General features: G+C 48.7%; 1 protein-coding gene across 1 annotated transcript; it reads left to right on the forward strand.

Moving 5' to 3' along the window:
* The first annotated feature begins 3,273 nt into the window (after window positions 1-3,273).
* On the forward strand, window positions 3,274-21,201 carry APOL6 (apolipoprotein L6). The gene is made up of 6 exons (XM_070600556.1): window positions 3,274-3,524; window positions 12,877-12,956; window positions 15,276-15,402; window positions 16,302-17,142; window positions 17,863-18,020; window positions 18,360-21,201. Exons 3-5 carry the CDS (start codon window positions 15,371-15,373, stop codon window positions 18,010-18,012), a joined length of 1,023 nt encoding a protein of 340 aa, XP_070456657.1. The 5' UTR covers window positions 3,274-3,524; window positions 12,877-12,956; window positions 15,276-15,370; the 3' UTR covers window positions 18,013-18,020; window positions 18,360-21,201.
* The last annotated feature ends 1,663 nt before the right edge of the window (window positions 21,202-22,864 follow it).

Genomic DNA, 22,864 nt, shown 5'->3' on the forward strand with positions numbered 1-22,864 from the left:
AAGAAGAAGGGTGGGCATGTGTGTGCGCGTGCGTGTGATGGATAAAGGATGGGATGCAGTGGACACATGTGGCTTCCGCCTGCCCAACACCCTCTCTGGGCCTTTTCTGGGAACAACGCCCCCTTCGTTGGGTAACTGCCTCTCCTCCACCCACGGGGTTCTGGTGAGTGTGTTAGCCAACAGCCCTCACCTTCACGCCCACCGCCCTGTTACGGTCTGAATGTCTGTGTCCCCCCACAACTCACGGGTTGGGATCCTGCACGCAGTGTGGTGGGATTCTGAGGCGCGGCCTTGGGGAGGTGATCAGGTCATGAGGGGGGATCCTCCATGAATGGGACTAGTGTCCTTCTCAGAGACCCCACAGGGCTCCCTGGCCCCCTTCACCGTGTGAGGACATGGTGAGAAGTGGACACTGCAACCCAGAGGAGCACCGTCACCAGAGCCCTCCCATCTGGCAGCCTGACCTTGACCTGCAGCCTCCAGAACCGTGAGAAATAAATGTTTGTTGTCTATGAGCCACCTAGACTGGGGCATTTTGTCACAGCAGCCAGAATGGACTAAGACACCCCCAAAACATCGGAGGGGGCACATGACGTCAGCTAGGTCAACTGGATTCTCTCACAGGAACGTGTAACTGGAGGGGATGAGAAGGGACAGGTGGCTGAGCCCCTGATGGGGACAGCTCGAGAGTGGTCCCCGGAGCTCCCTCCCAGGCCTGTGGTTCAACCCTACCTTGGAGGCGGGAGCTGCTCCAGGGGCCTCCCGAACAATGTTGACGTTCAAATCAGCCAGTCCATCTCTGTCTCTTGTATTCAAAGAACTTAATAAAATCACAGCCCCAGGCCACCTGAGGAGGTGTCTGTGTGGGGGTGACAAGATGGTTCTCACCTCCAGCAATCAGACCGATTAAACAGGTACTCCTCCCACCCATCCTCGTTTGGGTTACAAGTGAAAATGCTGTTTGTTAACAGTAGGAATTCTCTAGGCCTTTGACAAGTGTAACAGGGATGTTTTTGAAACACCTTCCAACGCATGGCTTGCCCTACAGAATTTGTAAATGGTCCCAGCTCCTCCAACCCCTTTCACCATTGGCGAAACCATGGTGGTCAAGCTCCCAAGGAAGAAGAACAAAGGAGAACAAGTCCTTAGGGGAGGGGAGGGGCTGGGACCTGTGGTAGTGCCCACAGAGAGGGTGTAGGGAGAAGCCTTCCGGGATGGGAGGGACAAGAACGAAGTCAGAGGGTGGCCTCCCAACCCCAGCTCCTCCCCAGCCTGCTCAACTCTGGCAGAAGGGGTACAAAAACTCCCAGGTGGAAGAGAAGGCAGCTAGGAGCTGCGAGGGTTGGGGCAGGAGCAGGAGACGGCCTCCTGGAGCAGAGAAGAGCCCGTGGCTGTTTAGGTGGAGAGAGGCGGAGACATCCCCTATATCCCCTGCCCCTGTTCCTGGGCTGGGGCTGAGGGCACAGGACCTCAGAGAGAGATGGGAGCCTGTTCCCAGGGTGGGCGGGATGCAGGTGTGGCTGGAACCAGACACCTGCAGCTCACACAGCCAAGGTGGCACCACCAACCTAGGAGAGAGCGGCGCCGGGCGGACTCCAGCAGCTGGAGGCAGCGGGTGTCCAGTCGGGGGAGGACTCTAGAGGATCTGCACGGGCGCCCACACCCGGAGGCCACCCTGGGGCACAGCAGACTTTCAAGGGGAGAGAAACAGCCCTGATAGAAAAGCTGAACCTGAATTTGCCTGAACAGTCACCCCTTAAATGACTGGCTTTACCCGAAAGAGTGCTTTCAACTGCAAGCGCCTCAGTCTCTGGCGGGCAGCTGGTCCCGTCCAGCCAGTGGGGCCCTGAATGGCAGGCAAGGTTCAGGAGATGAAGCCTCTCCATCCTCGGGCTCATCTGAGTTCCAGGGCCCCCTCCTCCATCTCCCCACGTAGGCAGCCTTCCCTGCGTGTGACACACTGCTTTGGTCACCCAGCACCTCCTGGGGCTACTGTCTCACCAGCACAGCCATGGGAAACTCCAGCCCTGGGCCAGTGGCCGGCTGGTCTCCAGTGCTCCCAGGTCTGAGGAGATGCGCGACCTCTGGCTCTGTTGCTGGGAAAACAGCATGGGGCCCGGATGGCTCGGCTGCCTGGGTGGCCAGCTCCAGCTCAGGACGGCCCCTGTTCAGAGCAACCCCAAGCTCAGGAGGCCGGGACGCCAGGGCTGAAAGGCACCTGTGATCCCAGCTCAGGGGCTGACCAGCCTCTCCTTCCTGCTCGTGGAGCCCAGGGGACGTCAGTCGGCCGCCAACCCCTGCAGAGCCAAGACTGGCTGGGTGGGCCACACCTTCTGCAAAGCAACAGCCCCCAGTGTGGCCTCAGGGAGGGCAGGGGAGAGGACCTGGGGAAGTCTGGGCATGTCAATATGGAAAACCCACATGGCCCCTGCTCCCAGCTGGCACGCACACGGAGAGCCACGGCCTCAGCCCACAACTGCACTGTCGGCTCCTTCCCACAGACGTGGAGTCTAGACCCGGCTCTGCCATTGCGTAGCTGTGTGACCCAGGGCAGGTCACGAACCCTCATGAGGTCTCAGTTTCCTCATCTGCAAAGTGGGAGAATCAAGACCACAATCCTGTCTCTCCCATCACTGGGGCCAGAGGCGTCTCAGAGTTTCCAATTCTTTGGATTTTTGGAAAGGTGCAGATATTATATATTAGGTAACATCCCCAGCAGCCCTCCTCAGTCACATGCTATTCATATTTCTGCAGTGAAACTACGAATATTCAAATCCAGTGGGACACCCAAAACCTGCAAACCTGCACCAGTTCAGAACAGGTTCCACCACCAAAAGAATTATGGGAAAACGCTTCTGTTTCTGGAGCGCTTAGCATTTCCGAATCACAGGTAAGAGGTTTTAGACCTTTACTATCATCCACCTCATAGGCTGGGAGAGTGACTCGAGGACAATGTTGCAGTCACCGCTGATGCGTTGGCTGGATGCGCGGCCCCCACCCCGGGCGCTGCGTCCCTCGCTCATAGACAGCTCTGTGCCCCAGGAGCTGATCTAACACCCATTTCACAGATGAGGACTCGAGGCCAAGGGCAGCAGGGGAACCGGCTCCCGGTGACACTGCTCCAAGGGGTCTGCTCAGCTTTGGAGTCCTCGCGTGAGGGAGCCACCCTCGCCCTGCCCGTGACACAGGCAGGAAAGGAGAAGTGGACCTTTGGTCTCTCATTCAGCTCCCTCACCTCACTGAACATTTCTTAGTAAAAGAAGCAAAAAGGAAAGTAAAAGTGAAAGCCATTCCTCAATAAGCTCCTGACTTCCCAGAAACGTGGTGATGGGCTCTGGCATTTTGTGTCTGCAGCAGCTGCCCAGACCCGGTTTTGTCTTCCCTGCTGGGAAGAAGCCAGAAGCTCCTCGGTCTCTTCCCCGGGCAGCAAACCCGGCTGCAGATCCACCCTGCGGGCTCGTCCTCCTGCAGCCCGAGGCTCACAGCCCTGGACGGACGGGAGGCCCCCCCCTCGCCCCGGTGAGGTGAGACCAGAAGGGGAAGTCCTCCTGTCCCTCGGGACCGAGGCCCCAGGGTGGCTTCCTTGAGATGGGGTGGAGGGCAGGGAGGGGAGGGAGGGCTGCCTCGGGGCCCCCGCAGGACAAGGTGCCCAAGGGGCTGGCTACGGGCACTTGGTTTAGGACAAAGAGCTGCTGTCAGTGCCATTGGGGTTCAAAGCCCCGTCCAGCCAGGTCGCAACTCTGAGCCAGGACAGGGCAGGGGCTCCACTTCTTTACGTGACGAGTCAGGGTGGGAACCTCTCCCTCACGGGCTGGATGACGTGGAAATGAAGACATGGTGAAGAGTGTGACATGACCAACAAGTTGCATCTTCCCTTCCGTTGGCTGGGACCCCCCAGGGCCCTAGGTGGAGACAGCCTGGCCCCCAGAGTGTGGGAGACCTTGTGGTGACAGGAGTTTCCCTAGAAGGTCTCTGTAGGAGTGCTTTAGGGGTGTCATGTTTCCGGAAAAAGGACGTTGGGGGAGCTGTGTTGAAACTGCCACCCCATCGCACGGGGCTTCCTGGATGCCGGGCCGGGGAGGGGAGAGGAGTGAAGACCAGTGGGAACGGCTCAAAGCTGTGCTTTCAGAGGGAGCTCCCTTTTCTTGCTTCGACTGGAGGGTTGTGGGAGTTGGTTTGCAGGGGCCGTTGGGGCCACGATAGAACAAAGAAAGACGGCCATAAATAGAAGCTCTCAAATGAGATACAGTCTCTGATCCTCTCCCATCAATTCTGTCCTTTCCCAACACAAAGGTCCCGTCACACCCAGCGGGAGAAGGTCAGTAGGGAGCGGATGGGACCGGATCCAACCAAAGGGCTCCCTGCTGTCACCTTTGCCCTTCGTCTGATGGGACTAATAGGAAAAACGGAGGAGGCATCACTGGGTGCTGACAAAGATGGGGCCGCAGACCAGGGTTCTCAACATCAGTACTGCTGACACTTGGCACGGGCTCATTCCTTGTTTGGGGCTGTCCTGGGCATGATGGGTGCTGAGCAGCATCGGCGGCCTGCACCTGCTAGACGCCAGCAGGAGGGATCCCCACGCACTAAAATGCCACAGACATTACCAATCTGCCCTGGGGAGCTCTAGCCCCATATCCAGATCTATTGCTCTGGACTCACATTGTAAGCCTAGTTGGAATCAGTCTGGGCTCTCCGGCCTACCAGTTGCACAAGACTGGCCTCCCTGCGCCTCAGTTTGCTCATCTGTAAAATGGGATCATATTAGCCTCTATCTCCTGGGGTCGTTGAGAGGATTAAAAGTGTATAAAACAAGTAGATGCATGTCTGGCACAAGTAAGAACAAAAAGGTTGCCTCGTATTACAGACCATGAGCACCCTGAGCCAAACCCCCAAAACCTAGCTTTATAGATCAGAGAGGAGAAAACATTTTTTTCTTCTTTTGGTTTTTGAGGAAGGCTAGCCCTGAGCTAACAACCACCAGCAATCATCCTCTTTTTGCTGAGGAAGATTGGCCCTGAGTGAACGTCTGTGCCCATCTTCCTCTATTGAGTATGTGGGATGCTGCCACGGCATGGCTGTATAAGGGGTGCAGACCTCAGCAACCGGGATCCAAACTGGTGAACCCCGGGCCCCCAAAGCAGAGCACAGGAACTTAACCACTGTGCCACTGGGGCAGCCCCGAGGAGAGAACGTTTCTTATCTTCGATATCTTAATTCTACCTCAAAGACCATCCCAAAGAAATAACCAAGCATGTGGACTGATGCAGGGTCGGTGAGCCGAGGAGTCGAAAGAAAGATTTCTTAGACTCTTAAGATCTGGCAGTAGTGCTCTTTTATTTAGAGAGTAGAATAGCATGGGGACAGGACCCATGGGCAGTCAGAGTTTCTGCTGCTGCTGCTGCTGCTGCTTCTGCTGCCCCCGCTGGCATGGGGACAGGGCCCATGGGCAGGCAGGGCCGCTGCTGCTGCCCCACTGGCATGGGGACAGGGCCCATGGGCAGGCAGAGCTGGTGCGTGGGGACAGGACCCACGGGCAGGCAGAGCTCCTGCTGCTGCCCCGAGTTGAGGGTTAGGGCTAAATTTAAGGCATAGGTATATGATTCATCTCTTTACAAGACAAAGGAAAGAACATGAAAAAAAAGTTAAAATGGTATCAGTGCAGGTGGGATCTGGTCATTGGGTGATCCTATGACTTTTAGACAAGAATCAAATCGGATTAAGTAAAGGTTAGAAAGGTTAGACGCCACCACCCTAAACCAGTTACATGAGATTGCCAGACAGCAACCAATTTAAGTTCTTGCCTTTCCTATTAAGAGTTTCTAGGGATAAGGTCATCTCTCCTCTTCTTCCTGGTACAGAGAGGGAGGCACCTTTTACAGATAGAGATTTACCTTACAAATGTAAATGTGTCCCAACAAGGGCAAGTTCCATTACCCAGAGCCTCCTTCCCTGTCCCAGTTTATCGAAAGCAATCAGCCCAAAACAATCCTGATGCCAAAGAGACATATCCTGGGGTGGCCAATTTCGGGTCCCTACAAGGTCACCCCCCCCTTCCTTCACAAATGCAAATGTCTCTCAGAAGGGCAAGCAAAATTCCAGTCCTCGGAGCCTGCTTCTCATCTGTAGTTTTAAAAGTAACCAGCCTAAAATCCTCATCATGGACCAACATTTACAGAAGGATCAAAAATTATTTATAAAACCAAAATTATTTATTTAAACAAAACAAAACCAAAAATTGAAACTGAAAACAACTCAAAGATTCAACAGTTGGGGAGTTATTAAAATATGGAATCATACATCCATATACTGAAATGTTACACAGCCTTTAAACATCCTGTTTGAAACTACTGACCAAGATAGGGAACCTGTGATATTATGTTATGTGACAACAATTCACACCAAACTCTATGAGCAACATGAGTCTGAAAATTTTCTTATTTTTCGCTTGTAAATAAAATGTCCACAGTGGTTATTTTTGTGTGGTGATGATGAGGATTACTTTGGGCTGGTTACTTTTAAAAACGGCAGACAGGAGAGAAACTCTGAAAAGTAGAATTTACTTTCCCTTTGTTAAGAGACATTTACACTGTAAAGGAAATCTCCATCTGTAAAGATGTCTCCCTCTCTGCACCAGGAAGAAGGGGGATGATCTTATCTCTGGAAACTCTCATCAATGAGGAAGGCAAGGACTCAAATCTGCATAATAATCTTACTCTTGTTTACTATACTTGTCTGGTAACCTCATGTAACTGACTCCTGTCCGCGTGTATATGTACCACATCTTCTTTATCCAGTCATCAGTTGATGGGCACTTAGGTTGCTTCCATGTCTTGGCTATTGTAAATAATGCTGCAGTGAACATAGAGGTGCGTGGGACTTTTGGAATTGCTGACTTCAAGCTCTCAGGATAGATACCCAGTAGTGGGATAGCTGGGTCGTATGGTATTTCTATTTTTAATTTTTTGAGGAATCTCCATACTGTTTTCCATAGTGGCTGCACCAGTTTGCATTCCCACCAGCAGTGTATGAGGGTTCCTTTTTCTCCACAACCTCTCCAACATTTGTTACTATTAGAGTTAGATATTTTTGTCATTCTAATGGGTGGAAGGTGATATCTTAGTGTAGTTTTGATTTGCATTTCCCTGATGATCAGCGATGATGAGCATCTTTTCATGTGCCTATTGGTCATCCGTATATCTTCTTTGGAGAAATGTCTGTTCATGTCTCCAGCCCATTTTTTGATTGGGTTGTTTGATTTTTTTGTTGTTGAGTTGTGTGAGTTCTTTATATATTATGGATATTAAGCCTTTGTCAGATGTATGACTTGCAAATATTTTTTCCCAGTTAGTGGGTTGTTTTTTTGTTTCACTCCTGTTTTCCCTTGCCTTGAAGAAGCTCTTTAGTCTGATGAAGTCCCATTTGTTTATTCTTTCTCTTGTTTCCCTTCTCTGAGAAGACATGGTGTCCGAAAAGATCCGTTTAATACTGATGTCAAAGAGTGTACTGCCTATGTTTTCTTCTAGAAGCCTTATGCTTTCAGGTCTCAGCTTTAGGTCTTTGATCCATTTTGAGTTTATTTTGGTGAATGGTCAGAAAGAATGGTCAACTTTCATTCTTTTACATGTGGCTTTCCAGTTTTCCCAGCACCATTTGTTGAAAAGACTTTCTTTTCTCCATTGTATGCCCTCAGCTCCTTTGTCGAAGATAAGCTGTCCATAGATGTGTGGTTTTATTTCTGGGCTTTCAATTCTGTTCCATTGATCTGTGCACCTGTTTTTTCTTTTGTTTTCTTTTTTGTTTTAAGATTTTATTTTTTTCCTTTTTCTCCCCAAAGCCCCCCAGTACATAGTTGTATACTCTTCGTTGTGGATCCCTCTAGTTGTGGCATGTGGGATGCTGCCTCAGTGTGGTTTGATGAGCAGTGCCATGTCTGCGACCAGGATTCACACCAATGAAACACTGGGCAGCCTGCAGCGGAGCGCGCCAACTTAACCACTCGGCCACGGGGCCAGCCCCTGTGCACCTGTTTTTGTACCAGTACCATGCTGTTTTGATTACTGTAGCTTTGTAGTATGTTTTGAAGTCAGGGATTGTGATGCCTCCCATTTTGTTCTTTTTTCTCAGGATTGCTTTAGCAATTCAGGGTCTTTTGTTGCCCCATATGAATTTTAGGATTCTTTGTTCTAATTCTGTAAAGAATGTCATTGGGATTCTTATTGGGATAGCATTGAATCTGTAAATTGCTTTAGGTAGAACGGACATTTTAACTATGTTTATTCTTCCAATCCATGTACATGCAATGTCTTTCCATCTCCTTATGTCATCATCCAATTCTCTCAGAAAGGCCTTGTAATTTTCATTGTATAGGTCTTTCACTTAGTTAAATTCACCCCGAGGTATTTTATTCTTTTTGTTGCTATTGTGAATGGTATTGTGTTCTTGAGTTCTTTTTCTGTTAGTTCATTATTAGAATATAGAAATGCTACTGATTTATGCAAACTAATTTTATACCCTGCAACTTTGCTGTAGTTATTGATTACTTCTAGGATTTTTCCAATGGATTCTTTGGGGTTTTCTATGTATAAGATCATGTAATCTGCAAACAGCGAGAGTTTCACTTCTTCCCTCCCTATTTGGATTCTTCTTATTCCTTTTTCTTGCCTGATTGCTCTGGCCAGGACCTCCAGTACCATGTTAAATAAGAGTGGTGGTAGAGGGCATCCTTGTCTCATTCCTGTTTTCAGGGGGATGGCGCTCAGTTTTTGCCCATTGAGTATGATGTTGGCTGTGGGCTTGTCATATACGGCCTTTATGATGTTGAGGTAGTTCCCTTCTATGCCCATTTTGTTCAGAGTTTTTATTATAAACGACTGTTGAATCTTGTCAAATGCTTTCTCTGCATCTATTGAGATGATCATGTGGTTTTTATTCCTCAGTTTGTTGATGTGGTGTATCACGTTGATTGATTTGCAGATGTTGAACCATCCCTGTGTCCCTGGTATGAATGCCACTTGATCATGATGTATGATCCTTTTGATGAATTGCTGAATTCTGGTGGCCAAAATTTTGTTTAGAATTTTTCTATCTATGTTCATCAGTGATATTGGCCTGTAGTTCTCTTTTTTCGTGGTGTCCTTGTCAGGCTTTGGTATCAGTGTGATGTTGGCCTCATAGAATGTGGTAGGAAGTGTTCCATCCTCCCTAAGTTTTTGGAATAGCTTGAAAAGGATAGGTATTAAATCCTCTCTGAAAGTTTGGTAGAATTCCCCAGGAAAGCCATCTGGTCCTGGGGTTTTATTCTTTGGGATGTTTTCGATTGCTGTTTCAACCTCTTTCCTTGTGATTGGTCTGTTCAAATTGTTTGCTTCTTCTTGAGTGAGCTTTGGGAGATTGTAGGAGTCCAAGAATTTATCCATTTCCTCTAGATTATCCATTTTGCTGGCATATAGTTTTTCATAGTATTCTCTTATAATCCCTTGTATTTCTGTGGAGTCTGTTGTTATTTCTCCTCTTTCATTTCTGATTTTGTTTATTTGAGCTTTCTCCCTTTGTTTCTTTGTAAGTCTGGCTAGGGGTTTGTCAATTTTATTTATCTTCTCAAAGAACCAGCTCTTTGTTTCATTGATCCTTCTACCGACTTTTTCGTTTCAATAGCATTTATTTCTGCTCTGATCTTTATTATTTCTCTCCTTCTGCTGACTTTGGGCTTTGTTTGTTCTTCCTTCTCTAATTTGGTTAGGTGTAGTTTAAGATTGCTTATTTGGGATTTTTCTTGTTTGTTAAGATGTGTCTGTATTGCAATGAATTTTCCTCTTAATACAGCTTTTGCTGTATCCCATATGAGTTGGTATGGCATGTTATCATTTTCATCTGTCTCCAGGTATTTTTTTTATTTCTTCTTTAATTTCTTCAATGACCCATTGCTTGTTCAGTAGCGTATTGTTTAGTCTCCACATCCTTGTGCTTTTCTCAGCTTTTTTCTTGTAATTAATTTCTAGCCTTATAGCATTATGATCAGAGAAGATGCTTGTTATTATTTCAATTTTTTTTAAATTTGTAGAGGCTTGCCTTGTTTCCCAACATATGGTCTATCCTTGAGAATGTTCCATGTGCACTTGAGAAGAATGTGTATTCTGCTGTTTTTGGATGAAGTGTTCTATATATGTCTATTAAGTCCAATTATTTTAGTTTTTTGTTTAGCTCCACCATTTCCTTGTTGATTTTCTGTCTGGATGATCTGTCCATTGATGTGAGTGGGGTGTTGAGGTCCCCTACTATTATTGTATTGTTTTTAACATCTTCCTTTAGGTCTGTTAATAGTTGCTTTATGAACTTTGGTGCTCCTGTGTTGGGTGCATAGATATTTATAAGCATTATTTCTTCTTGATGAAGTGTCCCTTTGATCCTTATATATTGTCCCTCTGTGTCTCTCTTTACCTGCCTTATCTTGAAATCCGTTTTGTCTGATATAAGTACTGCAACACCTGCTTTCTTTTGCTTGCTATTAGCTTGAAGTATTGTCCTCCACCCCTTCACTCTGAGCTGTGTTTGTCTTTGGGACTGAGGTGTGTTTCCTGGAGGCAACAAATTGTTGGATCTTGTTCTTTAATCCATTTTGCCACTCTGTGTCTTTTTATTGGAGAGTTCAATCTGTTTACATTGAGGGTGATTATTGATACATGTGGGTTTAAAACTGTCATTCTGTTGCTCATTATCTGGTTTTCCTGCGTTACCTTTGTTTCTCGTCCTGTGTGTTTTAGCCTACCCATTGACTTCTGCAATTTCTTATGCTGGGTTTCTTAGATTTTTCCTTATTTATGTTTTGTGGCTCTGTTCTGTTTTTTAGTTTAGTGGCTACCCTGAAATTTGTATTTAGAGTCTTGTGTATAATATAGTCTATTATCTGGTGGTCTCTTACTTACTTGGCCTAGACTGATTTAGTCCCTTTGCTCTTCCCCTCCTAAATTATTATTTTCATCTCTTATTCCAACTCGTATTATGAGTTTGTAGTTAGAGGGATAAGATCGTCTTTGCTTTGGTGGTTTCCTTACCTTTATCCTAATGCTATGGTTGAATATTTGCCATCCTATTCTGGTTCTATCTATCTGTCTCCCTACTCTGTGGTTTGTGACCCCTTTCTCCCTTTTTTTCTTTTTTCAGGTATGAGAGCCTTCTTGAGGATTTCTTGTAGTGGAGGACTTTTGGTTACAAATTCCCTTAACTTTTGTTTGTCTGGAAAATATTTAATTTCTCCCTCATATCTGAAGGATATTTTTGCTGGATAGAGTATTCTTGGCTGAAGGTTTTTATCTTTTAAAGTTTTGAATATGTCACTCCATTCTCTCCTAGCTGGTAAGGTTTCTGTAGAGAAATCTGCTGAAAGTCTGATAGGAGTTCCTTTGCAGGTTGTTTTCTTCTGTCTTGTTGCCCTGAGTATTCTTTCTTTGTCTTTCATTTTTGCCATTTTTACTACTATATGCCTTACAGTAGGTCTTTTTATATTGACAAATCTAGAAGAGCTGAAAGCTTCCTCCACACACATTTCTCCCTCAATCCCTAGATTTGGGAAGTTTTTTTTCTATAATTTCATTAAGCACACTTTCTGCTCCATTTTCCTTTTCCATGTTCTCAGGAATTCCAATGATTCTTAAATTCATTCTCATCATTGAATCCGCTATTTCTCTGATATTTTCCTCATTCTTTTTAATCCTTAGTTCTCTTTCTTCCTCTCTCTGGAGCCATTCAGCCTGTCTATCTTCGATTATGCTAGTTTGCTCCTCTATGGTGTCTACCTGGGCATTCAGGGAATCCGTATTCTGTGTTATCTGGTCCATTGTATTTTTCATCTCTAGTATTTCTGTTTGATTCTTCTTTATAATTTCAATGTCTTTTGTGAAGTAACTCCAGAACTCGTTGACTTATTTCTCTATCTTTCCCTCTACCTCATTGAGTTTTTTTGATGACAGCTACTCTAAATTCATTTTCACTTAGTCTACCTATTTCCAAGTCCTCAGGACTTAATTCTGTGATTTTATTGTTCTCCTTCTGGTCTGGAGCTTTTATAAATTGCTGGATGGTAGAGGAGCGGTTTTTGCGCATGATGGTAGTATTTGGTTGCAGTTACAGCCTGTCGCCACTAGATGGGGGTTGAGAGCCATGCGTTCTGAGCTCTCTGCCTTTGGGCAAGATGGCGGCACCCAGAGCCGGTTGGGGAGGAGGGGCACTTTCTCTCGCGTGCAGATCTGGATTCCGATCTCAGCTCTCGATCTCTGGTCTCCCAGGGCCCTAGCTTGATGGGGTCCCCGTGCCCGGACGCCTTCCCCCGTCAGCAGGTTTCCGCTGCACCTGCTGCAGGAGTCCTGGATGATCCCACGGTCGTGCGGCCCCTCCCCCGCTCCTGCCTGCACCCGTGGCATCGATCCCAGACTCTAGGGGAGGGAGCAAAGTTCTCTCCTACCCCGTTCCAGCTCCTCTGAGGCCGGCTGCAGCCTCTCCGTCCTCCGTGGTCTTGTTTCTGTAGTTTTCTGACAGTCTGGCATTAGGATTATTGGCTGAAATTCAGTTTTTCCAATCCTTTGTTGTAGTTTGGAGGGGAGAGAGTCCCGGGTCAGCTCACCCTGCCATTTTGCCGAGGCTTTCCCTTTGAATAGAGGATTTTTATCCTGTTTGCAACTTGGGAAAATACAGAAAATACTGTTCTTTAACATTTATTGCGGTGGACATTTTACTAACTATTTCACAGATAAGGAAAGGGAAACTTTGAGCCATGAGATAATTTTCTTGAAATCACAAAGTGGTGACAGAGGGGGCTTTGAATCCACTTTACCATATGGTGCTAGGCTAATTATGGGGTCTGTTTTCTCCTCCAAAAAGGTAATACAGCATCTCTTCCCAGCCGGCCACCTGTCACTCTTTAAATCTTGCAACAACAGAGACATCACAGATCTGCCAAGGTGAGCTTTCCTCCATCCCAGCCATTCTCATTGGAGGGTAAAGCAGGATCCGGTGAGGTCTTTGTAAGAGAAAGATGGAAGGCAGAATGACCCAGAACATTCCAGGATACCCAGAGATGTGGCAGTCCTACTCAAACATTTTGTTACCAGACCAAATGTGGGTCCCTTCTTGGGAGTTCAGTCAAACTACACCAGAAGTCATTGTTTCACAAAGTAGAATTTTTATTTGCAGCATGCAGCAAACAAAATGCAGACCATAGGGAAAATTTTCACAAAGCTGTGGCACCCTGAGCACAGGGAGGTGGGTATCTTTATTTGGGGGGGGCATGAGTATTCAAAGGGGAGGTTTCATCATTACATGCAGAGGCGGGCATAAGATTGCTCATGTGTGGTTAGAAATCATGCTTCTACATACATCGAACGACCTAAAACTGGCTGCTTCGCCCATCCCAGAGGAGGGGGACCTACGACGTGAACAACCTCACTTCAGGAGAACTCAGTGCCTGTCTGTGCAGGCGCCAGTCTTGTGGTTGTCGTCTGGGCTGGTCTGGGCTGTTTTGGAGCAACTGGGTCCAGGGTGGCTGTTACTTGGAGCTTCTTCCTGGAACAGAACTGAAAACCGCAGGAGCTCAAGGCCCCAAGGTGTGAGATAAAGGAACAGCTGCACCTTTCCACAAGAGAATTAGTCAAACACAAAGGGGTAGCATTTAGGCAGGACCAGAGAAGCGGGTTAGGGTCCGTGTCTGGGGACGGTTTTGCTTGGATTCCACCACGTCATTCTCAGTTCTCCTGGTACTTCACCAGCTGGTCCTTGTCCATCTCTTGCTGCCTTCACCTCTTCTTCCTGGGCTTAACTGTCGGACTGCTCCAGCGCTCTCTCTTGGACCACCCTTGGCCTCTAGGATCACTCTCTCCCTAGGGCGATCCCGTTTTAATGGCTTTAGCTACTTTCTGCACTGATGGTTCCCAAATCTGATCTCCCAGCCAGAACAAGGCTCATGTGTCCCCTGCTTCCTCAATGTCACTTGAAAGTCTGACGGGGTCTCAAACTGAACCTGCCCCAAACTGAACTCTCTTGGCCACCCAGAAAACCCTCGACCCTTCCCATCTCGGGAAAGAGAAGCTTTGTGTTGTAACAGACAGTCAGGCCCCACACCGGCCTCATCCTGAGGTCATCCTTGACTCTGCCCTCTCACCTCCCACATCCGCTGATCCATCCTGCGGATTCCTGCACATCCGGTCCCTCTCATCACCCTGGCCAGCCAGGTCCAGGCGGCCATGGCCTCTTGCTCCAACCACGGCAACAACTTCCTGACTGGTGCCCCTGCTTCCTCTCATGCAAACCTGGAGTCTGTTTTCCAGCCTGAGCCATCATTTAACACGTAAGTTAATCAGGGCCCCTGCTAGCCCCCATGCTGCCTTAGGGCTTACTAGGAAAAGCCCAGCCACCCCAACCGCCAAGGGGACATAGCCCTCTGGGCACATGGCTCTACGAATGGCTGGCAGCTGTGTGCAGCCAATCAATAAGGCGCCATTTCTCCAGACAAACACAGCACCTCCCCCTGCCCTCGCTGCAGGTCTCTCCACTCGGCGAGTGGATTCTGGGATGGATTCCAGACCCCACCTGTCTGCTCAGTCAGAGCCTTTGCAGTTCTCGTAATGTTAATAGGTCCCCGGGAATATAATTTATACAAAGGGGCCTCATAAATTGTTGGCTTGTTCTGTGAAGGTGGTCTTTTAGTCACTATAATCAATTGGTTCCTGATAGCCGATGCATGGAAACAAACCAAACATTTCAATCAGCAGAAGAACAGACAAATAAATGGTAGTGTATTTCTATGGTCAAATAGTACACAGTTGTCACTTTTAAAACTGCTGATACCCACAACAACATGACTGAATCTCATAGACAGTACGTTGACTGAAAAAAGCCAAGCAAAGGACTTTATTTACATGAAGTTCAAGACCAGGCGAATTAACCAACGGTTACAGAAGTGAGAATAGTGGTCGCCTCTGGGGCGGGTGGGTCTCGCCCAGGCAGGGGTTGAGGAAACCTGCTCCATATCTCGATCTGGGCAGTGATCACTCGGGTGTGCATACAGGTGTCAAAATTTACTGAGCTGAGGACTTCATTTGTGTACTTATCTTCGAACGTAAGTGACACCTCAGCATAAAATGTAAAAACAATAGTTTGCAAATATTTAGTACCTCAAAGTGTTTCGTTTTTCTTTTGATTCCGCATAATCTAAGGTCCCTCCACTTGGATCTCCTAAGGTTCGTGGCCCCTTCAGTGAGCTTGTTTTTCATGTTCCCAACCAGAAAATCATTTGACACCTCGGGACGCCTCTGATTCTCCCACGGACAAAAGGAGCGCGGATTTGGTGCCACAGAGGCTGCGGGACGAGCAGGCAGGGATGGAATGCCAGGCTGGTGTTGGTTTGCAAGGGTAAGCCGGAGAGCTTTGTCCCCAGGGGGCGGACTACTTCTGGAGAAACGCTCTGGGCATCCTCGAGATACGAGGCTAGCGTGTTCCGATAGAATGAGTCATAAAGTGGGCCTGTCTGCCCGCTGGTTTTCAACATGCTTGTGAAGGTATGTTTTCCTAGGAAAAAAATATTCCACTGGTAACACAAATATTTTGAAGAGCAAGTCAAGATCCAGTGAGGTGCACGACATTGGCCAATAGGATTCTAAGGGCAGAAATTGCCCCACCCAGAGGCCTCACCTCTGTGAGGCCTGTGAAGCGGGAACTCAGTCTTTTTGCCTCACATGTCACCAAAAAGCCCTTTAGTGATGCTGCATTGATTAATTTAAACCCAATTATCTGTTAATCAGCAGATGTGGCATCACCAGCCTCCAGTACCATGTGGGCAATCAACAAACGCTCACCGCACGTCTGCTGGACCCCCAACCTCCCGCCCAGCACCTGGCCTCCTCTTTCTCCTCCTTTTCCCAGACCTCTCCCGCCGCCGCCTGTCACAAGTTCCTTATCTTGACTAGGATCTTCGCCTTTCCCCAAGGCCTCTGCTCCGGGACCGCTCACAGTCTCTCTGAGCGAGGCTGCAAACGTCCCTCAGGACTAATCTGCCTTCTCCCTCTCTTTGGCCAAGGCTGCGTTTCTCCCCTTTGTCCCTCCAGACGCCCCTCTTCATGGACCCAGCAGCTCCCAACAAGGCTCTGGGCCTTTGCACGGTCGGGTCAGAGGTAACGGGGGTGTTAGGGAGATGCAGGGAGGGTTCAAAGTCAAGAGTGGCAAGAAGATCCAGAACCTCCCTGGGCCTGACTCAGGATTTGGCTCTCCCAGCTGGGAGCCTGAAGCAACATCTTTCTTTCACTCATCCACAGGGATGAGGACGACCTTCTTCTGAGTGAAGACATGGAGCAAAACGATGCAGATCTGTCAGCTGACGAAAGGCGATTTTTGGAAGAGTTTCCCATCTTGAAAGAGAAGCTAGAGGAGGACATCAGAAAGTTCCGTGCCCGTGCGGACGACATCGAGAAAAAGCAGAAAATACTCACGGAGGCCAGTCTGGTGACCAACTCCGTCTCTGCTGTCTCAGGAGCCGTGAGCCTCCTGGGTTTAGCTCTCACTCCAGCAACGGGAGGAGGAAGCCTGGTGCTCCTGGGCTGTGTGGAGACTTTGGGGAGCATAGCTGGGGCCACCAACATCGTGACCAACTTGGCGAAAGAAGTCCAAAATGCCCAAGCTGAGGCCGGCAGCCCAGAGCCCACCGATGGCCAAAGGTCCGAGGAGACTGAGGGAAAAGGCAGACTCTATTATGGCATTACTACCGGAAAGCTTGCCTATGCTGTCTATGCTAGTAAAAACAACATCAAGGATGTTAAAGAGAAGATCCGTGCCTCTAAGACTGCCAGCGCCCACCCACTGCAGGCCGCTGGTGCCGAGGGTATCAAGACCACTAGCCAAGTCACGGTCGAAAGCGGCAGGAAGCTGCCAAAGGTCTTCGAGCGTATAAAGCTGCTGATGGCCAGACATCCCCGCTTGCTAAATGGTACGGTGACTGGCATCTCTCTCTGCACCTGCATGGCCGCCCTCCTGAAGGACTGGAAGGAGCTGAAGGAGGGAGCAAAATCCAAGTCTGCAGAAAAGCTGAAGGCCAAGGCTGGGGAGCTGGAAAAGAAGCTGCTGGACCTCTCCCAGCGCTATGAGAGGCTGCAGCAGAAGGTGAGGCTGCGTCGGCCATCTCGGGTGGAGCCTGAGGGAGTGGGGGCTTTAACCGGGGCCTACGGGCACCAAGGCTCACAGCAAGGGGGTAAGGAAGCCAGGGTGGGCAACGTTTGCTTGGATGTTCCTGAGGCCGTGGGGCATATGGTGGCCCTAGAGGTCCAAATGGGATCTAGTACGTCTTGGAGATAGTGGCGCCTGACCTGGACAGACCTGGTCACGCCTTCCGTCTCTCCCTCGAGGTTTCTTGAGGTCCATGTGCTGGAAAGAGGCTCTTCCCCTTGTACAGGAGAGGACGCTGAGTCGGAGGGAGTATCACGGACTGAAACGTGCACCCCTAACGTGCATCTCTTGAAGCTCTAAGCCCCAGTGTGACTGTTGGGAGATGGGGGTCTCTGGGAGGTAATTGGGGTGGAATGAGGTCGTAGGGGTGGGGCCCTTTCCTATGGGACTGTTGTCCTTGTAAGAGGAGAAGGAAGCACGAGAGGACTCTCTCTTTCTCTGCCTGCGCTGGCTCAGAGGAGAGACCTTGTGAGGACACAGCCAGAAGGTGACCCTCCACAAGCCGGGAGGAGAGTCTTCACCAGGAATCGGCCAGCCCCTTGATCTGGGACTGGCAGCCTCCAGACCTATGAGAAGAGACATTCCTGCCTTTGAAGCCGCCCAGCCTGTGGGATTCTCTGTAGCTGCCCTCTGATGGGGGTGTTTGTTTCTTTACAGAAACTCTTGCAAGAAAAAAGGCTTCTGAGCTCATCTTCAGAGGGAGCCGTGGGGACTCTGCCGCAGCCCTCAGGACGGGCGTCGGGAAGCTGGATCCAGAAGCGGGGAGAGGATGACGCGACTGAGCCCAGGGACCTTGGGGCAGAATAAAGGGGCAGGCAAGAGTGGCAGGGGAGATGCCTGGATACAGACCCACTGGGAGGTCCCTGTGGGTGCTGAGGGCACTGTCAGCTAGTGAGAGTTGGGGAGGTCAGTGTGTCCCCTCCGTTGCTCCTTCATTTGGATACGAACTCAGTCCCTCCACTTCTTCAGTCCCCCTTCACTCACTCGCACGCGCAGTCAGGCTGTGTCAAACACGTATGGATTCAGGCCGGGCTGGACCTGAAGTGCTGAGGAGACGACCCTGAGGAGGGTCCCCGGGGGAAGGGATGTTGTGCTCTCGCTTCTCCATCCACTCACCCTCAACTTCCTCTCTGCTCTCTTCTGCTCCCACCCAGGTTGGCACACAAAGGATGGCACTGGAAACTGCCCCACCAGATTCCATCCAGAAGGCGAGAGGCCCACAGCCCTCTGTCCTCCCCAGCACCCATGATCCTGGCGCTCCTCAGGACATCGGGCCTGCAGGAAGTCTCCTGACATTATAGAGACCGTTTCTTATGTTGCCAAATATTCTCTTGATTATATGTACAATCTTTTAATTAGACGTATATTAGTCATCGCTCTTTCTGTTTTAAGTGGCCAAAAGCAACTCTAACTGGCTGAGGCAAAGAAAGGAATTTATTGTCTCATGTGCTTAAGAAGCATAGAGGTGCAGTGGGCTTCAGGTGTGTCTGGATCCAGAGGATAAAAATGATGCCGTAGAGTGTCTGTCTTTCACGTCTCAGACAGGCTTCAGCCGCATGCAGGCAAGATGGCCGGAGCATCCCCAGGAGTGCTCCCTCCCGCTGGGGGCTCCCAAGTGGAAAAGGGCCAAGGACCACTCTGATCGGTCAGGACTGGGTCACGTGCCTTTGCCTGCACCATTGCTGGGATGCGCTATGGGAATTATATGGTGTGTGACTGGAGACAGGAGCTTGAGGAAGAAAAAGCAACAAATGGTATGCTAGTTGCCCCTCCTCTTTCAGCAACATTTAGATGATTTCAAATTTCTTGTTACACATCGTGGGAAAACGAAGATCTGCGTGCCAAAAGCTTGTTGCATTATTATTAGGATTGTTTTCTTACAATAGAGTCCCTGCACTGGGATACCTAAGATCGGAAAGGATGCTGTGAAGGGAAAGAAGGAGTTCCCCACCCGCCCCACATTACAATAGTGAAATATATCCTAGGAAATTTGGGGAAGATTTAAAAAGTAGAAGGGAGAGAGAACCTCTGTCAACATTCTGGACTATAGCCTGCCAGTATTTATTTTATAAATCTTATGACCTAGGGGTTTTAAATAGTTGTAACCCCACTCCTAGGCCACTGTGTTTTCTGCATTTGTAGGACTCCTTTCCTTATTCTAAGTTTTTCAGGAGCAAAAGGGAAGTAAATAGCTTTCTCCACATTCACTATTGTTCTTTTAGCGTATGAGTGTCCTTAAAGTTTGGAATAAACATTATCAATCAAAATACCTTGCATGAAATGGGTAGCCCCTAAGCTTGGAGCTTTGTTTGTTTTGTGGACTGTCTGGAAGATCAAAAAAGAAGGCGGCAGAAAATGGAGACGCGAAACTCATCCGCGACGCCTACTGGCCCATTTCTCAGTTTGGTGTTTTCAGCCATGAAATGAGCGTAACCTGAAGGAACTCCAGGACTCCGTCTGGGTGCGGATGGTCCTGCCCCACTCACAGAACGACATCTGGGAGAAAATGCCCTGGGCAGGAATTCTAAGCCTTGCCAAAGATCTTGAGCCAACATCAAAGGGGGCAGGAGAGGTTCATTCTTCCCTCTTTGCCCACTTCTCTGCTTCTAGACTCTTCCATGAAGGCAGAAGCGCCTGAACAGACTCTTCCTCTTGCCTCTCTCTCTGGCTTCCTGCCTCAGCCCAGGCAGCTCTCTGCTCCCTCCCTCCCTGCAACACCTTCCGCCCCAGGCCACTCTCCCTGCCAGGGTCTGCTTCTCTGCAGTGGGATCTCCCCCAACTCCTGGAATGCTGCTGAGCAAATGCCGTCACCTCGTGATATCTCCCCGCTAGTCAGATCTTTGTGCTCCTCACCGCAAAGCCTGTTCACTATCTGTGCTGCTGGGGGCAGCCCAACCCCCACCCTCTTTCCTCCTTTCTCTTCCGGGTCGAGTGGGGTTCTTCACGGGTGCCCCTGAGGTGGTGCGGCCCCTCCACCACGATCAGTTGGGAGTTCTGAGAAACCTATCAGTTCTGAGATGTATACTCTGAGTCAGGTGAGGAAGATGCGCGCATTCACATGCCCCAGTGAGAGTGGAGTCATCAGCCATCACCTTAAACGCCCCCTGAGACCACAACCAACACAAGTGCCAGGCTTTTCCAAAGTGTTGGGCCTTCCAAAGGGCCAGTGAATGTGTCCCACCCACGCTGAGGTTTGCGACAGCAGCAAACAGCTGGTCAACAGTCCTGCTCCTGACCGGCCGTCCTATAGTAGAAGAAAGGTGGGGACACAGTCAAAATCAAGCTGAACCCCAGGACGGCTGGGGAAAGGCGAGGGGTCCGATTAGGTTTGAGAAACTTCCCTTACCTGGGTCCATCAGCACCTGACTAGCTGTGGGTGGCCTCAGGACACCTTCGAGTATCATTCCAGCTTGTCCAGGTCTACCCTCACAGGCACGAGCTTCAGGCGGCCCTTGAGTTTGTGACGAAATGCAAGCTCTTGTCAGCCGTAAATCATACTCCCTTGGGTCTAAAATCTAAATTTCAACCAAAAGAAAACTAAAAGGCCATTGTGTTCTAGTCAATGCACAATGTTACATTTGAAGAAATAGCTGTCGAAGGGAAAGTATATTGGAAAGCAATTTGAACCGTTTCTTTCTCTCTCAAGAAGATGAAAAAGGTGAGGGTGGCGGGGGAGGGGGAGAAGGGAGAGACATTCTTAATTCGCAGTTTAATTCACCTGGACGAAATCGCAGAGGAGAACGAGCCTTCCTGCCTCTGATGGGCACGGTCACGTAGGCCAGTACAGTTCAATACGGTAGCCGCTAGGCATGTGGCACCTGAAACGTGGCAAGTCCAAACTGAGACGTGCTATCCACGTAAAACACACACTGGATTTTAAACACTTAATTTGAAAAAAATACATAAAATATCTAATGAATAATTTTAATTGATCACATGTTGAAATGATAACATTTTGGACATATTGCATTAAATAAAATATATTATTAAAATCAATTTCACCTGTTTGTCTTAATGTTTTCAATGTAACTATAGAGAATGTATACTTACGTATGTGGCCGCATTATGGTCCTATTGGACAGCACTGATGTAGACAATAAAATTAAAAAGATGAAGATGCTTTGAATGATGAGTTGGGGTTTGTGGGGGCTAATAAATAGCACCTCTTTTCACCCACCCAAGTTCAGAAGCAGGGACGCAGCGGACCAGGAGTCAGGCAGGTGGAGATGCAAGCATCAGCTTGATTCAAGTTGTTGGAGGAGTGGCTTTGGGTTGGTTGATCAAATTGGCTTGGTAATACTTCACTCCTGAATTCGATGGTCTTACCCCCTCTGCCACGTCCACTACTGGACAACCTCAGGCCACCCCTGTAGAGCTTAGGAGCACAGCATACTGAGCGCTGTCAGAAGACCAGCAGATCCCAAACCAATGCCGGTTCCTTTTGGCCAAGTTGCCTACCATGTAACTCGCTCATCCATCCTTGGAGTTGGTAAGCGAGAGGATGGAGAGAGGCCAGGAGTGTTAATTGGATGGACTCCCTCCACATGGAAACAGGGGTAGGGAATAAGTGCTCCTTCCACTACTTCCTAACCTTCTTTTCATTAAGCATTGGATTTAACCATTAAGTCCACGGTCAGCAGGTGGCAATCAACCGCCTAGGGGAACAGCCCCGCTCCCAGCTTCATCCAGCTGCTCCGGCAGCACCAATCACTTCCCACCCTCTGAATCGTCCCGGGTCTGCTGTCTGCTGCCAAGAGGTTTTGAAATGGGTCAGACCAGAACACTGATTAACCCCAAGGTCTTGCTATAGCCAGAATTGAAAGTTTACTCTCTTCTCCCATAATTCATCTCAAATGATATCAAGCCGTGTCCAATATAGCTCTTCAGAGAGTTTGCAATGAGATCCAGATTTAGCATATAGGCCAATAGTCAAAGGCCAAAAATAAGAAGGCCCATATCACAAATAAACCCCCTTCCATTGCAAATTTCCCAGGACGAAATACTAAAATTTGATTCCCTTGCAAATTAAAATTTAAAGGAATTAGTCTGAAATCAAATAGTGTGCCCTCATGAGTAAAAGGTTCAAAGAAACCAAAATCTTTTAAAGTCCCAAATCAAATTCTCTTCTAGAGTCCAGCGCAATTGTTAAAGTCAAAAAATCATCCTCCCTAACATCATTTTTTGGCCATTTTCGGCCAAAGGGGTTCTTTGATTTAAGTTGTTAAACTTAAGAATAATTCCGAACATACAGAAGAGTTCAAGAATAGTACAAAGAATATACAAAGAACTGTATAAAAAGAACTATGAACGTTTCGTCCCTATTGTGTCAGCTATCAATTTACTGCGTCTCCGCTCCAACTCCACCGCTGTGTGCACTGCTTGTGGTCCAGGAGCTGGACCCTCTTGCCTTTGCCAGCGGGCTCCACGTTAAGTTTTGTCAGTAGACTGCGGGCTTCTCCTCCTGCCTCTGGTGTGAGCGCCTTTCCTCCCTCCTGTGGAGCTCAGCCGTCAGGTAGGACACCAGTGGGGCTCACCCCCAGTCAGTTCTATATCACCCCGGAGGCAGCTTCCCGGTGATTTCCGTGGGTGCTCCAGCCATCTTCCTGGGGGACGCTTGCCCTGAAGGTGACCTTCTGCCCTGATGGATTCCCAGTGACGT

Source organism: Equus przewalskii, chromosome 29 (assembly GCF_037783145.1).
Source record: "Equus przewalskii isolate Varuska chromosome 29, EquPr2, whole genome shotgun sequence".
Classification (NCBI taxonomy): Eukaryota; Metazoa; Chordata; class Mammalia; order Perissodactyla; family Equidae; genus Equus; species Equus przewalskii.

Coding starts and splice junctions, on each gene's coding strand:
- APOL6 (XM_070600556.1), top strand. CDS start 15,371: ATGGAATGCCAGGCTGGTGTTGGTTTGCAAGG. Junction 15,403..16,301: donor GCTGGTGTTGGTTTGCAAGG/GTAAGCCGGAGA, acceptor ACTCATCCACAG/GGATGAGGACGACCTTCTTC. Junction 17,143..17,862: donor ATGAGAGGCTGCAGCAGAAG/GTGAGGCTGCGT, acceptor GTTTCTTTACAG/AAACTCTTGCAAGAAAAAAG.